Genomic DNA, 16082 nt, shown 5'->3' on the forward strand with positions numbered 1-16082 from the left:
GCTTCCATCCTGTTATCTTCGATGTTAGATTTATAGAGATTATCTCATCGCGACAACGTACAGCACTCCGATTCTATTAGCTCAGCACGGCCGCGAAAAACCGTATCGAACGTCGAACGCGTTCCGAAAATTTTGTTCGCGTTCAGATTGCCGGTTGTTTGAGTTGTATCGCCGCGCACCAACGCTTGGCCAGGTTGTCGATCGAAAGCAGGCGGAAATGAAAATTCGGGGCAAATGTGACTTCATCGACCTTGTAGATAAGTTAGCGATCGGTCGGCTCGAGAAACGTGATAATCTTTGAGAACAACGAGTTGGCGAAATTCACGAACAAAGCGGTTCTCGGCTTCGATCTCTCGGTTCTTGATTCGATCGAGCGTTTTCACGCGCAACCTTCGGTCCTTCTTTACACCAATGACACGCACAGATATCCCGGAGGATCGTCCTTCCTATAAATAACCGCGTGTCTCGGTGAACCATGGCGATTTCCGCAATGAAAATAAATTCAAGCGGCCGCGCGTACAAAGCTCTCGCGCGCGTCTAGATGTAATAATTTTTCTGGCGACAGCCGTCCGTTCGTCGGCGATAAAACAGACCATCGACCTGCATTCGAGCCGAATTATAAACCGACCGTGCCGTTTTTCTACGAGCACTGGCAGTTTCGCGATCTAGTTGCGAAACGAACGTTCAGCTTGTATCGCGTTATTTCTCGGTCGCTCGTCGCTCCTTCGATCGTTTCTCTTTCTTACGTTTTCGTTCGATGGATGGGACTTTTTACGAGGGGTAGAAAACAGAAAGAACGGGCTAATATGGATCGGGAGCGTTTCTTGCACGCGAGAAGAACGTTCGATCATCCGCGCCCCGCTTTCCGTTACTCTTCGATTAGCTTTTTGTCCGGTGAAAGTATCTTCGCGCGTGATTTTCCAGAAACTCCACGTCTTGAAAGATCATCGCGCGTGGCGACGTGCCGTTTGCCAATCTTCGCTCTGTGCAACGGCAATCATCGCGAAGTTTCGATGACTCACACTCGGGACGAAAGTCCGGTACACCTGTGACTCGGCCAGCGATCACGAGGATCAACGAGAAAGCAGAAATCTTCTCCTAGCCTTGAAATTAATCATTCTAGACACCTGGCAAGAACATTGAGGAAGATTCGCGAAGCTCGGAGAACCCTTGAAATCTCGAGAAGCGGACGCGAAGATGAAGATCAAAGGTAGAGAGTCGAGCGGCTCATCCTGAACGACAAACTGCAAAGGCGTCATACGACGCCAACGCTGCTCTCGGGTTTGGGCCCCAGGATGAGTCCCAAGGGACCGAGTCAGGAGGGCCCAAAGATGGAGGTGAGGGTGTCCTGCGTATCGTCGCCGGGCGCAGAACCTCAAGGGATCAGAGTGAAGATACCGGAGCCGAAAAAACGACCCATGAGTCCACCTTTTCACGAAGCGACGCGCGCCAGATGTCCTACCGTGTCCGAGAAGGATTTTTACAAGAAAGCGGTATCGTTGGATCGTCGGGACAGGTACCCAACGTTGTCCGGTGCCGAGATCAAAAGGGGATTAATTCCCGGTGGCGTGGATGCACCACGGACCAGGAGGAATCCCATGCTCGATCGAAAAAATCGGTTTCCAACGATCTCCGGCGCGGAGCTGAAACGAGGCCTCGCCATCGGCAAGTGTCCCCTGGAGGACGGGCTGGATCTCAGCCTGGCACCCTGGCCCGGTATGAAGTGGGCCTGCGTCAGGGTGTTGCACCTGTACTGTAAGGTGTTCGACCAGTTCGAGCTGTTCGAGCTGATAGTTAGGTAATTGAAGAAAGCGGCAAAGTTAGTTTCTGCAAACGAGTTTGCTGCGAGTGGATTATGTGGCAAACCTGTTCTATCGGATTTGGATTTAGCTGGGGTTAAAACGTAGGGAATTCAGGTTTTACCATGGCGATATTTGAATTCAGGTTTTATCGAGCTCTCGGTGGTTCTTATCGAGTTCTAGCTGGCGCCCTAAGGTACATACGCTTTCGATTCCGGCCGACGTGTTTAACGATAGTACACGGTTAATATTTGCTCCTCCCAGACACGTGCCATCACAGTTGATATATCGTTTACGGGCAGACCGTAACACCTTTCACGGACGTCTAACAATCTCAAGGCAACGCGTTTACTCGATAACATCGCGACCAATTAAAATTCTAGAGGTCCATTAGCGCCGGTGAGAGGACTGGCGGGGAAGGGCAGCAAAAATATAATTAAACGGCATTAGCAGGCAGACGGAGTTGCCGTCGATGGCTCGTTGGTTGCCCGTTTCACGACAGAAAGCAGCTTAGAAAGTCGGATCGAAGTTAGTCACGTCGACGACTACTTCTCACGACACAGTCTTTCGCTTTTCCAGATTTCACGCGCGCACCTTTCTTGGCGCGCGAGGCGCCGTGCCGTAGAAACGTAGCCGGTCGATCGACCGCGTGACACGCGCGCGATTCCTTCAATCGCACCGCGTGCAAATCGAATTAGCGTCGTTTAACGAGTCGTGTTACGCGTGTTCCTTCGAACCACGACGGCGCGTTATCTTCCACCGCTGGCAATTAATAAACTCGATGATCTGGCGACGATTCCAGGGCAATTTTCCTCCGGCGCGGCTTCTTTTCTCGCGGTAGAAGCGCATTAATATAAGTCCACTCTGGCTCCGGCCTCTTCAGTTTTACGTTTTTTCGGATTCCGCACCAACAGCGCCGCTTACACGCGTTACGCTTGTATCACCCATCGTGGAATGTCGGGACAAATCGCTCGGTTTATATATCTCCCGAGGAATTAATCGCGCGGTATGGTCTCGCTGCTCGAACCGAAGGACGCAAATAGTCGTGCGTGACGCGCGTGGGACCTCGTAAATTATTCTGCTAAATTTTTTACGATGGCATCTCCGTGATTCTCGTCGCTCTTTACGAGATGCCATTTCAGACCAGGCCACGGTGCTTCCTAACCATTGTCGATTATACTCGAGCTTCGTAGCAAACCACTCCGACTAGTTCGCAACGAGATTTAAAGAGGCGCGCAGTTGGTTAAACTCGTGCGCGTTGTTTTTCACGAGTTCGATGCGAGGCACGACCGAGCCAAATTTAAAAACCTTCGTTCGTACAAATCGGTTGCTCGAAAACGCGGTGTTTCTCGTGGAAAATTTGCTTTTTTACGCGCACGACGAGCGGAATCGTATTCGCGATCGAATCGGTGTCAGCGGATATTCACGTGGGCAAAGGAAAACGAGCGTGTCGCTAGCGAACCAGTTGAAACGGCTCTAGGACAGCGTGCCATGAATGCGAATGAATTATGGTCCACCATGCGAGTATTACGTTTCACGTTCGCAGAGTTAACGAGGCGTCAACGTTAATTTGCATCCACCCTGCAATGCCAGGACACATGCACGGCGCTCGTATAATATCGAGAGAACGTAACACGACGCGCGGGTGGATGTTCAACGTTATCGTCCCCTTGTCAACGAAAAAGGCGCGAGAAACGAGCCGTTCCGTAGCAGCCGCGAGAGCCCTTTATCGCTCATGACCTCTTTGCCAACGGCCGGATTATGGTTCGTTGGCAAACAAAGTGTCTATTTCTCTGACATTATGAACGCGACATTATGAAAAGTGTTGCGCTGTGCCCCACGGGGATAATTCCTCAAAGGTTGCCGAGCTAAAAATCGTTGTTCCTCTGATTATCAAGGGGAAAAAATAAGTTTCAGTATAGCTGGATATCGCGGTCACGTAAGAACAGAGCGATGCTTCGCCTTTTACGAACTGTCGGTCGCACTTTGATCGACCCGCGAAAGGAGCTCTCGATGGACTAGTTTAGCTTCGAGAATTTACGAACGGGATACGAAGAATCTTTTTCGTTCTCGGTTGCTCGATCGACGAAAATAAGGTGTCAAGTTGCGTGGAGCGCGAATGTCTTCTCAGTCTCGAAATCGCGCTTCTATGAAACCCGATTTTACGGCGGCCCATTAATGCGTCCGCTGGCACTGTTAAATTTAACGAGCTCTCCTCTGCGTCGATCTTCGCCTATGTTTCGCCCGTTTCCACCATTCGTCTGCTCCTACAAATCGAAATTCGTAGATTTGCGAGTAAATCGCCGCACCACTCGTCGCTTCCTCGTCTTATTTTTCCCCGTTTTTTTTCCTGAATATAGCGCCGGATAAAGCTTCCTTTTGTTAGATTTATCTGAGAGCCCTTGTAGTCGTATTATCGAGGTCAAATGCACGAAAGAAGAAAAGAGAGTTTCGTGTTAGAGTCGACGCGACCTTGTCGCTGCTATATCCGGAAGGGTGCGGTAGAACGGCGATGAATGCCGGCAACAAGGCAAATGCATCCCCTTGATTATACGATTGACGTTCGATCCGACCATTAGCGTGTGATACGTGGGCGGCAGGAATTAGAGTCGCGACTTTTGCGCAATCAGCCTTTCCTCTGTTATTCCCGAATCGAGTCGCAGATTGCTGCAGGCAAAGTTTTTCCAAACTTTCTGGTGGAATTAATATCGTAGTTTTGGACGCGCTAAGAAAAATCAGGTCGCGGCATCGAGAGTTGTTAACGTTGACGAAACGAGCGTATCCCAGTTGGAACAGTAGATGAATTGAAAAAAATAGGAAACGAGGACATCGTTGGAAAAAAATAACGCAGATGTTTGCATTGATTTAGAGCATCGGCAGGAAGCGTTAAAGCGCAATAAAACTGGATTCGATTAAAGGTTCTATCAGGACATGGAGACGTATCCGGAGTTAATGAAAGACTGGAGACAAATATTTAGCCTGCGTGGTATCCTCTCGGTTTAATAGATACGTGCAGCTAAGGTATTGGTGTCCGCCCTACATACAGCCACGGGGAAACTAAGGCAGTTTCCTAAACGGGAGAGAGACATTAATCTTCTTGCTCGATACCACGAGAAATTCCGAGTATATCATGAATGATGCATGACTTTGCAAAGTAACGAATCACTGAGAGATTCTTTCTCCTTTTCAGAAAGAACTGCACCAGTTGCAAGTGTCCCCGAGAGGCGCACGATGTATGCCACGAAGAATGGGTGTCGGTCAGGTCTCGTTTGGGCCTCAAAGGCGAAGAATCTTCGTGCCCGGTTGCTTTCGACCCCAGGGAGAAGGGCCTCGCCTGGGCTCCTCCTGGTCTACCAGCTCACAAGGTGGGTAATCGCGATCGTTTCTTCCGTGCTCGTTCCGTGCAACGTGATAATCGTTTCCTGCTCGATCCCGTTTAACCGCGCGCGTACCGTCTCGATTTGACGCAACCGCCGAGATTCAACAAACAATCGTAACACATGAAATTCTACAATTGTCGGGAGTTATCTGGTCGATTACGTCGAGAGGATACCATCCGCAGATGGAACCAACTCTCTAATAACGAGATACAGTAGTAATACGATCGTGAAAAACGTTGCGTTACGCGTTCACGGTCGAGTAGCTCGTTTACACGCGCTTGCAGTTTACAATATTTTCCAAAGCCCTCGGCGTAAATTACCAGGAGCTGGTCTTTATCATCGGCGGATGCTCTATCTTTCGCTCCTTCCGCTACTCAATCGCGTTTACCGTATCTTACTGGACATTGGATAGACACGCGAGTTTTTGCAGCGATCCGTCCTTGTTTCGTTAGAAATTACATCGGCGCTACATCACGCACGTTTCCCTTTTGTTACAGGTGGAAGAATACTTCTCCATGCTGCCGGAGATATCCGTACCCAGGCTAGGCACGCCTGGGGAACGATACAGGGACCGACAATTGGCGATTCAGCTACCTAAGCAGGACTTAGCCAGAGCTTATTGTCGCCATTTGAATCCGAAACATGCCAGTAGCGCGGACGATTTTATGGCGGCGAGGAACGAGATCGCGTTGGATATCGGAAGCGTACAAGAAGTACTCGAGAGAGATCTCGTAAGTATCAACGCGAATATTATTATTCTATGCGATTCTATGGAAACTAAGAGTGTTTGATTCGTTTGTAGGATTGCGGCGCGTGTCACGCACCCCTGAAATACGGTAGCCTCGCCGTATCAGCGAGCAAGTTGGGTCTTTTGTATCATCCTGCTTGTTTCCGATGCACAGAGTGTAAGGAGCTTCTCGTTGATCTCGCTTACTGCGTACACGACGACACTCTGTTCTGCGAGAGGCATTACGCCGAACAGCTGAAACCCAGGTGCGCAGCTTGCGACGAGGTGAGTACGTTTATTTGCCGTTTGCTCGCAAATTTCGGTAATCGAAACCTCTGCGACGATTTATGGCAACGTTTAAGTCGACGAAAGTTAAAACAAGCTACGAATTGCTTAATGAGACGTCCTTAAACGTTTTAAATTTCCCGCTCGAAAGAGGAAATAATACCGGCCGTACCCGATCAGATAAACTTACCGTGCGGCGCTAGTAAGATAGCCGTAGCTCATTCCGTGACGAAACGTTCTTATCTACTGAAATCTCCTTTATCGACGGTAGAGGTTTGCTAACCTCGATCGTTGCCATCGATACATAGAAACGAATCTCGATGCACGTTTCGAATTCTAACGCGGGAAATACTGAATCGTTCGCGCGGAATAAACGATAATTCATATTTTTTTAATTAATTTTCACGAAGCCAACAATTTTTATTGTTACTCTTTCAAGCAAATCTGATTCGTCGTCCCACATGCGATTGATTTTTCCATTTACGGTTAAGATCCGGCGAAAAAACGAAAGATCGCGCGCGACTGTTTTGCGAAGGTACTTTGCATCGTTCCGCCGAGCGTTTTTATTGCATCGGTGGCATTGCTTTCGCATTAAGAAAACCTGAAATCTCACCGGTGACCCAAATGCGCACAGTCAGCTGTCAAGGTGCGCGTAAATCGCGATTCGTGCCAAGCTCGGGCCTGTTTACCGCTCTTAAGTGTACGAGAACATCGTTTCCGAGCTTACGAACGATTTAACGTCGACATTGCCGCGATCACCGGCGCAAATAAATTCTCATTGAGTAATATACAAGTTACCGTGCAATTTTATGCAATCGTCAAACGATTTATTCGGTTGTTCCAGAATCTTTCTCTCCCTTGTCTGGATACTTTCGCTGTTCTCGCTGACAGATATCGAGCTCTCGTGACAGTTTAAACGTCGATCTTGGCTAATCGTAAACAGTCTGACTGTTGTTAAAATATCTGCGGCATGGTGATACGAAGTGCAGCGCAATCGCGAGGCGTTGTCTCGCGCGTTGCGCCGGAACTGGGCCGCTTTCGGCTTTATTTAGATGGACGGAAATAGGAATCGTGTAGGATTGAAGCCGAACATCGTACAAGCATGTTCGTCACCGTGGCCACTGCGCAATGCGAATTATGTTGTAGAAACGCGAATTGGCCAAACCTACGATCTTTTTATCTCGATTCGTCGCTGACTAATAACTTTACTCACTCGTTTCGATGTCTGTATTAAACGTTACTCAAATATACGATCAATCGAGTACAGCGCGTTTCCATGTTTCATCTTCTCCAAGAAATGACTGGGATAATCAAACAACTTGTCGATGTTTCATCTTTTTCTTTTTTATTAACTCAAACTGTGACAGTACTAAACCGAAGTTTTTCAGAATCGAGAAAAACTTCGATGCGACCGAAAGATGGTTCCTCTGGAACGCGGCTAACTCGAGAAGCTACAAAGCTTCAGCTGTTACAATTTGTTACCACCTTTCTCGTTCGTCTAACACGTCCGAATTGGTTTTCTTCCAACCGGAAACCCTATTAATCGTACCTGCGGCCGGTCGGTAATCTATTTTGATTTCTTGTCGAAGCTCCCACCACGATCGCGTAGTGTCCAGACACCGAGAACCGTTCCCGTCTTTTATTAGAGTCAGTCAATTGGAGGCGAACGAAAGGCCTAGCAAACCGCGAGAATAATCGACCAACCCGTTCTTCCCTCTTCGATCGAATCTAGTCGCGTTTCCCGTCCTCCTGATTCGCGCGAGTCACGTCGAGTCCGGCGTTCTCGCATCTTCGCGATCGTCTTTGATTTTTTCTGCGGCAGTAAAAGCAGTGGTCTCTGGTTTCGGTAAGTGAAACGAGTCACACTCAGCCACACACGAGCCACTACCCGCTGAGGGCAACGTTCGATCCTCGAAAGACTAGTTTGATCGACGATCAACAGCCTTTTGTCGATCGACGATCAATACTCTTTCGCTCTGTCTGACAATAAAATACAGAAACACGCAACGAACGTTCGCATTGTTCCCTGCCAGTTCGTATTCGGGCGTACGGCCAACGTAATCGTAACCGGATCTCGATAGAATCTCGTAAGGAATTTCGACGAGAGCGTCGGCAAGCTTGTGAATATTTCTGATAAAAAACACGCGACAGGTTTAGACGCGCGAGACTCGAGCATCATCGACGATCATTTCGGAAGACGGTCTGAGCCTCTGACGGGAAACAAACGGCCTTTATAGAAAAGCGTGGCGTAACAGTGACGCAACAAGCCGTTATAGCGTCGCCGTCGTAAAATTCTACCGCGTTGTCTATTTCGGGAGCGTCGTGGTTCACGTACTACGCGTCTGCTGCGCAAAAATTGTCTCTCGCGCCTCCATTTGACCCGCGAGCGTGCACCCTCGAACGCTCGATCGTTCTAGCTCGCGCTAGGAACGCTACGGCGGTGAGCTTCTGATCGATCGGATATCCTGCTCGATCGTCGCAGCTAGAAAACGAAAGAACGTTCCGAATGGAAAAGCGAATAGCAAGACGCTTTGCATTTTACGTCGTCTCGCAATTTGGCTGTCAAGCGCATCTGTCGATGACAAAATATACAGGGTGGCTGGTAAATGGTGATACAAGCAAAAAGGGGGTGATTCTACGCGAAAAAAGAAGTCGAAAATATAGAATAAAAATTTTTTTGAATTTTTCCATCGAGACAACGATCTACAATGAGATCCGTTATAACGTACCGTACGCGTACCGAGCGAAAATTCAAAGTCGATTTTCTCGAAAACAAAGTCTGAAACGAAAAATTTTTATTCTATATTTTCGACTTCTTTTTTCGCGTAGAATCACCCCCTTTCCGCTTGTACCACCAGTTACCAACCACCCCGTATATAAGCCACGCGTTACTACTTTTCGATCCAAGTTTCGCTTCGGAGCAATTAATGTTTCTTTAAAATTTCATCGAGCGAGCGCTTCGGAGTATTATAGCAGACGGGATCGATCGTTCGGACTAGAAGCCGCGTACGAGAGCAATTTCGAAAATAGCGCATTGCTGTTGCAACGCGAAAATGAATGACGCGAATTCAGGTCACCGGAGCCGCGTTCATTCGTCAAAAATACTTAAACGAAAACCTAGCAGCTTGGGCGATAAGTCGTGGAAACAGAGAGCTGCACGACTAGCATTCTGTTTAGGTCTTTGCACTTGACCGCTTCCCTGCTGCTACAGCGTTCTTCGCGTATCGACCGGTTCGAAAATGAGCCGCGGCCATCGATTTCGAGCATCGGAGACAGTTAGAAGCAAAGTTTCCACGCAAGGAATCGTGGAAGATAAACACGATGGTCGATGCAGCGTCGAAGGTTGGCTATTCTCGGAGCGATTATCGAAAAAAGTGTATGCATCAACCTATTTCGCGTAAACACGCGGGCGCCTGCGCGACGGACATTCGATATAATACGATAGCAAGCTAAGATCGCAGCTTTTGTATTTAGCATTTTGTTTGCCCGCTGACGATACTCTGTTCTTTGCCCCACTCGTCCAAGTTTCACGTAAGATCAGCGTTAATTTCGATCCGAGCAACGATACAAAAGGTAGAAAAATAGCTGTGTGCGTTGGCATATTAATCTTTGATCCAAAGACTATTCGAGAGGGTCAGAAAAGCGTGGACGAGCCGCTAACGCTTAAGACGCAAGGTGGAAGCGTGCTCGTTGAGCAAAAGATTCCATGCACCTGACACAAGGTGGAACGAAGGGTCGTCCTAGGAACAGTGGGAACGGCTGCAAAGTTTTCAGCGGTCTAATTCGGTCGGCTCGCGAAATGACTTCGTAGAGATCCGGTGGCACGCTTTTCTCCGACCATGGCACACACGTTCGATCATCGACCGAAATAACATTGGCATTGTTCCGTTTCCCTCCAGAAGAACCGGCTTTCGTGGCAATCGGGTCGACTAATTTCGACCCTTCGCCACGACCGTGGAATGTCGCGCCTTCTACGGCCGCATTTTCAGATCGATTCACGTTCTTCCATTTCGAACGAACGTCGATTCGATTCGTTTCGCTGTTCCGCGGAACCAACCGTGTACGATTTCTAGTCGATCCATGAGCGGAAGGGGTCAAGGTCCAACCACGACTGTTTGCCAAACCAACGATTCATAAACGAGAAATTAATTCCATGGTTCGTGACTAGAAAACCGTAACCTTGCAAATTCAACCGGGGAAGGAAGTTTGGAACTATGTCGTGAAAACAACGCGACGAGCGCAGTTTCGCTGGCAGAAACGTTTCGTGAATCAGAATATTAATCGTCGCGACCCACGATTGTCGCTACGTTGTTTCGAGTCGTTTCTCGATGTAAATACACAAGGAAACGAGATAGGACGAGGAGGACGGAATTTTATTTTCGTCGATGATTTATTTACTCGTTCAAGTGCCAGGTGTGGACGAAGTGATTCGACCATCGATCACACGGCCAGCTTTTCCTTCGACAGCAACAGGAACCTCGTGAGACGTCGAGGTCTTCTTTCCGGCAGGGAGCGATAACCTTGCGCCTGCTTATCGTATCTTCGACGCTTTTCATTCAGAAGTCGTTCCACTCGATTAACTATACAAATTACACGAAAAATCCTGTCTAACGTTAGAAATAGATTCGATGGATAAGTATCGAGGGAGGCAGAGGGCAAAGCTCTCGTTCGTTCCTTGGATCCTCTTTTAGCTCCGGAAATAAAGATACTCATAATCCAAACAGCGCTGCTCCGATCATTGCGAAAGAAAAGCACACGGAATCGCTCCGTCCACTTCTTCGTATTTACACGACAGATCAAACGAACGTGACGCAGTCGTTTTGCATAACCAGCGGTGTTCTCTGTGCAGGAAACGTAATCGTAAATCAATTTACTCCAGCGGATCGTGTTCGATAAATCGTGCCATGGTAACTGACGCCAGCGTGACGCGCGTGTTTACGCGTCATACGCTATCGTGATACGCAATTCGAAACTTTATCGCGTTTTTTCTCCTACCCTATCGATTTCTATCGTCTTATTCTATACGTCGGTACGGTCGGACGAAAAGCATACAAACAAAGGTAAACGATTTTTAAGGAACAATCGGACAGTGTTGCGGTACGGCGCAAATATAGATCATCGAGAGTTCGATAAGCTGGACGTTGGGTGTTTCGATATCTGTTTGGACGTGCGCCAGAGAGACGTACCGCGCGCAAAACGTGTATCAAAGATCGGCTCGACTCGTTGATTCGTAACCGATGAGGTAACCGAAATAAAGTGGTGCGAGTAACGCGAGAAATTCGGCCGCGCATCTCGGCCACGTAAACAAGCCGGAATTTCCACGCCAGAACTCCGTCGAGTTCGAGCGAACATAGAGAAAGAGAGAGCGCAACGATGAATGGGATTAGGTTAATTGATCGACGTAACGGATCAAAGGTCAGGCCGCAACTGAACTTGAATCCTGGAAACTTTCTCTCGCTCGAAAGTTTCGCGACGAAAGATGGGACGACGTAAACGAAAATAACGGCGACCAGAGTTCGCACTGACCGTGCTAGTTGCTGTATGATCGATTTTAAAGATGCGCTTGGACGCGAATCAAGTTGCAAGCGACGAATCGTTCGTTTTTGCGAAACGATCGCGACCAAAGGTGCCAAACTCTTGTTCTCTCGTCGCGACGTCGTACAGATATCGAAACGACGCCTCCGCGCCAACGTTTCCGAACACGACGAGGAACGATGGTTAACGGATTGGCTCATTAGAGCTCGGCATCGATCGCAATTAATCGCGCGGCCGATGATCGGACGTCGCACGCGGCGACTGCCAAATCGGGCTCCGTTAATTATCTCGAGCGAGTGATCGATCGCGACGCGTACGCTGCATTAAGGACAGAGATTCGCGTCCAGGGACATTCGAGCTAACTTTAGCCTTAGCCACGGTTCGCTCCTCAAGTCGAACGTTACGTCGACATAACGAGCCGAACGGCCACTAGTTTACCCCGGGTCCGAACGGTTTGCCCACGGAAAATAAAACAGTTCTCTGGCCGCCATCCGGCCGCATGGATAAGCCGATAATCGCGTGATCACCGCCTCCTCGAGTACGTGCCGCTCGGTCAGGGCCCGCGACGCCTTTCAGCCTGCTAAACGGGCTACGCCACCGTTGTGGACCAGTGGGTGCGCGTGGGTGGTGGGTGCCCCCCCTAGGAAGTCGTTTTAACTTCTCGTCTCGTCTCGTCTCTTTCCTCTCTTTCGTCTCCCGGGTGTGTGACGTCAGCCTAGAGGATTACCCGAGTGACACCAAGAGTTTGGTCGAGATCCCGAGGATATCTTATGGATGTAGCACGCACGTCACCGAGATTCCCTTCGCTCTCCGAGATCGAGGAATTCCGGTATACGTTTCCGAGAGGACTTCTCTCGTAGATCATCCTGGAGCGGTCTCTTCTATGCTCCCGAAGAGCGACGAGCTCGAGAAAAAGAACGATAGGATGAAGCACCGCCAACTGTATGGGTATTTGACGTGTCGAGTTCGTGACGTAACATAGTCTCTATCTGTAAAGTGATTCGCGTAGAAAAATATCGTTTATTCATGATAATACGATAGAAGACCGCTCTTACCGTTTCTCATCGGAAAATCCAAGAACGCTTTTCGAGATGGGCTTAATGATGTCGATACTGATCGGATGCGTCGGCATGTTGGAGCTGCTCGCCTGCCTCCGTCACGTCACCGACGGCGTCGTGATCAGGATCAATCAACCAGCCACACCGTGTCTCTCGTATCACGAGCAGAACGATACTATGAGCACTCATGACTCCATCTGCAGTTTCAGTCACTCGACCGACGTGAATTTGCCTCGTGGCGCCAAGCACAAATTGGAGAATCTGCACGAGTATAGTTTACGAATCAGAACCGAACTGCGATCCTTGGACAAGAACTTCGACTACAGCGCGTTGTCGGAATGCAGCGCCAGAGATTTCCTGTTACCCTCCAGGGTAAGCCCGGACTCCAGGCTCAGTCCAGATTTCGAGTATCTGGTACAAGCGAGCGATTCTCGAGAGGATCAAGCGGAAGCGGAAAGCGATCACAGGGATCTATACGAACGAGATATTTACGAAGATGCGACTGAAAACTGGCGAATGGAAAGTAGTTCGAGAGACCGACCATTATCCGTGATAACCGCAGAACCGGAGAAATACGTCAGAGTACCGACGCCGATTCCTTTCAACGTGGACGATCCGTTGTCCAGTTCCGGAGCTTCGAGCGACGTGGGTACGTCGTTCGACAACGATTCCGGAAACGAAGCGCCCACAATGAGATCCTTCGAATCGATTCCAATGATCAAACGATACAAGAGTCCTTCGGAAGGCGGATCCTCGATAGACGAGTCCGATTGCCACGAGCAAAGGAAATATCCTAGGAAACCGATCAGAAAGTCTCGCTCCAAGTCTCCCGAACCTTCGAAGAGTCTCGAAAATCTCCGAGAAAGCGAAATATCGATTCCTTCCGAGAAACCGAACACGGCCGAACATCAAGTTGAATCGGCAAGAGTACCGAGTCAGAGGAAGAAGATCAAGTCCTCCGGCACGATCACGAGGAAGCCCACGAGGTTGAAATCGAAGGACGCACAGGTGAGCAGAAGCGCCGAGAATTTAACGGCGAGAAAGTCGAAGAGGCACCGAGATCCGGAGAGACGAAAGTCGGATATCTCCGTTCAGACCATCGGCAGCTACCAGAGAGACGAATGGACCAACACGTCGCCTCCAGACAGTCCCACGATGTCCAGGTCAGAGAGTCGGAGGAGCGTGTCCGTCCAGGTGCAGACCAGTTTCGAGAAGGAACTACCGAGCTTGGAAGCTTCGACGGAACTGGAGGGCTCGGTTCTGGGTCTGTCCGAGAGCAGAAGAGATCTCACGTCTCGGGATCATTTTGGCAGAAGGACCTTTAAGAATAGAAGATTCGGATCCGGTTCCAGGGACAAGGCCGACGACGGCGACGGCGCTCGAGATAACTTCTCGATGACTAATGCAACTTCATCCGTTGAGAGATCCAAGGATGAGGCGCGTCTGCTGAAAATATCCAGCTTCGAGGAGGCGGACGACGAGGATTATCAGAGAATCCGGAACATCCTAACAGACTCCGACTCGAAAGAGTTCAACGAGAAGAAGAGGAGAAAGGGATCTAGGTCCGTGTCCTCGTTCGAGGACGAAGATTATTGGGACGCGGAGGATGTGAGTGCAGCAACTGGACGGATACAGTACTCGATACCGGATCCCGATCGAAACAAAGCTTTCTGGGTAATGACGCAATCAATGAAGCTCCTCTCGTCTCTCTCCGATTACACTCGTTAGTTACACCCAATTCATTCGACACACTTTAGACAGTGAAATACAATTGAAAACCACTATACACACTTTCCCCGCTGTTTGTATGATTTTACTCGACTCAATGTCGCTGTCACCCACTCAATTATCGAGAAATTTGGAATACTTGAGATTTCGGAAAATCCAAAAGATCGATAGAAGCACTCATCGTCCGATAACGGTCGATGTTGATCCTAGGAATATTTATTTTCGAAGAAATTACTAATTGCTGACTGTTAGAAATCTAACATACCAAAAGGTGCAAAGAAAAGACAGAGAAATTAATTTCCAACCCCACTAGGGGCGATTTGAATTCAGGACAATTTGATAGGAGTCGCGTTATCGAATATTCTTCTTCACTAACACTGACCATCTAATCACCGTCATCGTACTTGCTTCGTGTAACACTCGGCAATCGGAATATTTTTTAAACTCTGCGTATTAACCACGATTACGGTTATAAAATAGATTTTAACTTTCGACCAGGTCGTCAAATAGTTAGGAAGGTGCGTGTACAAACGAGACCGCGCGTAACAACGACGGTATACTCACAAATCACGGTGACTCGTGTTTTCACTGATGGCACCGAATTCTTGGTCGTTATTTGTCAAATAACCGACCTGGAATAGCGGCGACGAAGTCGTAAAACTAATGGCGAATCGCTTTTGGCCGCGAGACAACGGCGGTGTGCGAAATTACTCGCCGACTGGTATCAGATTCATTCTACGTGAAATAAAAAAACAGATGCCACCTGGTTCTAACATGAAACGATAGAAAATTTGCCACCGACGCGACGCGACGATTGCATAATATCCCTCAGCCTCGACTCTGGCCGAGGCCACTGGCGATCTTGGACCCGCTATTGTTATCCCCAAGATCTTGGAATCTTACGTTGTAGAGGGAAAAAAGAGTTGCAAGGAGACGGGGTGAGAAAACGCGATCCCAATTTCGTACGAAATACTCACAGTTCTCTGGCACGTTCATTGGTGCCGTGTGCCTCGCGTGGGGTCTCCCAAAATATCAATCTCGTACTCGCTTGCAAATAATATACGTATACATCGCACTCCTGTCTCGTCGTTTACCTCAGACGCGACACTTTCTCAGGGCTTCCCTTTACGAACGTTTATGGGATTACGGGCACACTAAGTTTTACCTGGTCGTCTTCGAAGCTCGCTGGTTGGTGCTTTGACAGAGTTAAGGTTCAAAATGTACATCATGTATCAATGTATTAAACGGATATCAGCGATCTATCGCTGATCATCGAACGTCTACGATCACCATAGACGTTTTCAAGGCAATAGCTGGTACACCAGAAGCTCATCGCCAGAAGAATCCTCGTGATATTCCACTATTTTGGTCGACCCGATTTTTCAGCGGCGTTATATTTTTAATCGTCCCTCTTCCGGACCCCTCATGGCCGATATTATGTTACCGCCCGCCACGATTCTCAATCCGCGTAGGCGATCACATCCTCCTGTGACGGGCGATTTTCATTTTCCTGCTATTTATAAAACGGCCGGCGTTCCTGAAATATCTGTATGATGGAATGGCGATTTAC

The 16082-nt window shown here is 48.7% G+C and overlaps 1 protein-coding gene and 1 long non-coding RNA gene across 10 annotated transcripts in view; one reads left to right on the forward strand and one right to left on the reverse strand.

Moving 5' to 3' along the window:
• Positions 1–16082, forward strand: part of Lmpt (four and a half LIM domains protein limpet) — a 69625-nt gene that overhangs the window by 40429 nt on the left and 13114 nt on the right. For 5 of the 9 annotated variants that reach the window (XM_076618927.1, XM_033332805.2, XM_033332800.2 and 2 more), the window contains 3 exons: positions 4990–5164; positions 5677–5910; positions 5982–6191. In XM_076618927.1, the coding sequence (XP_076475042.1) occupies positions 4990–5164; positions 5677–5910; positions 5982–6191 (619 nt within the window). Of the gene's footprint in view, positions 1–973; positions 1799–4989; positions 5165–5676; positions 5911–5981; positions 6192–7878; positions 8038–12817; positions 14459–16082 lie in introns of those variants that run through there. The other 4 variants (XM_033332803.2, XM_076618928.1, XM_033332801.2 and 1 more) reach the window with 4 other exon arrangements.
• LOC117156094 (uncharacterized) lies at positions 10563–12923 on the reverse strand. The gene is made up of 2 exons (XR_004464043.2): positions 12782–12923; positions 10563–12715 (listed from the first exon to the last, which is right to left on the reverse strand). It is a non-coding gene; the product is annotated as an uncharacterized LOC117156094 (long non-coding RNA).

Source organism: Bombus vancouverensis, chromosome 5 (genome assembly GCF_051014615.1).
Source record: "Bombus vancouverensis nearcticus chromosome 5, iyBomVanc1_principal, whole genome shotgun sequence".
Lineage (NCBI taxonomy): Eukaryota > Metazoa > Arthropoda > Insecta > Hymenoptera > Apidae > Bombus > Bombus vancouverensis.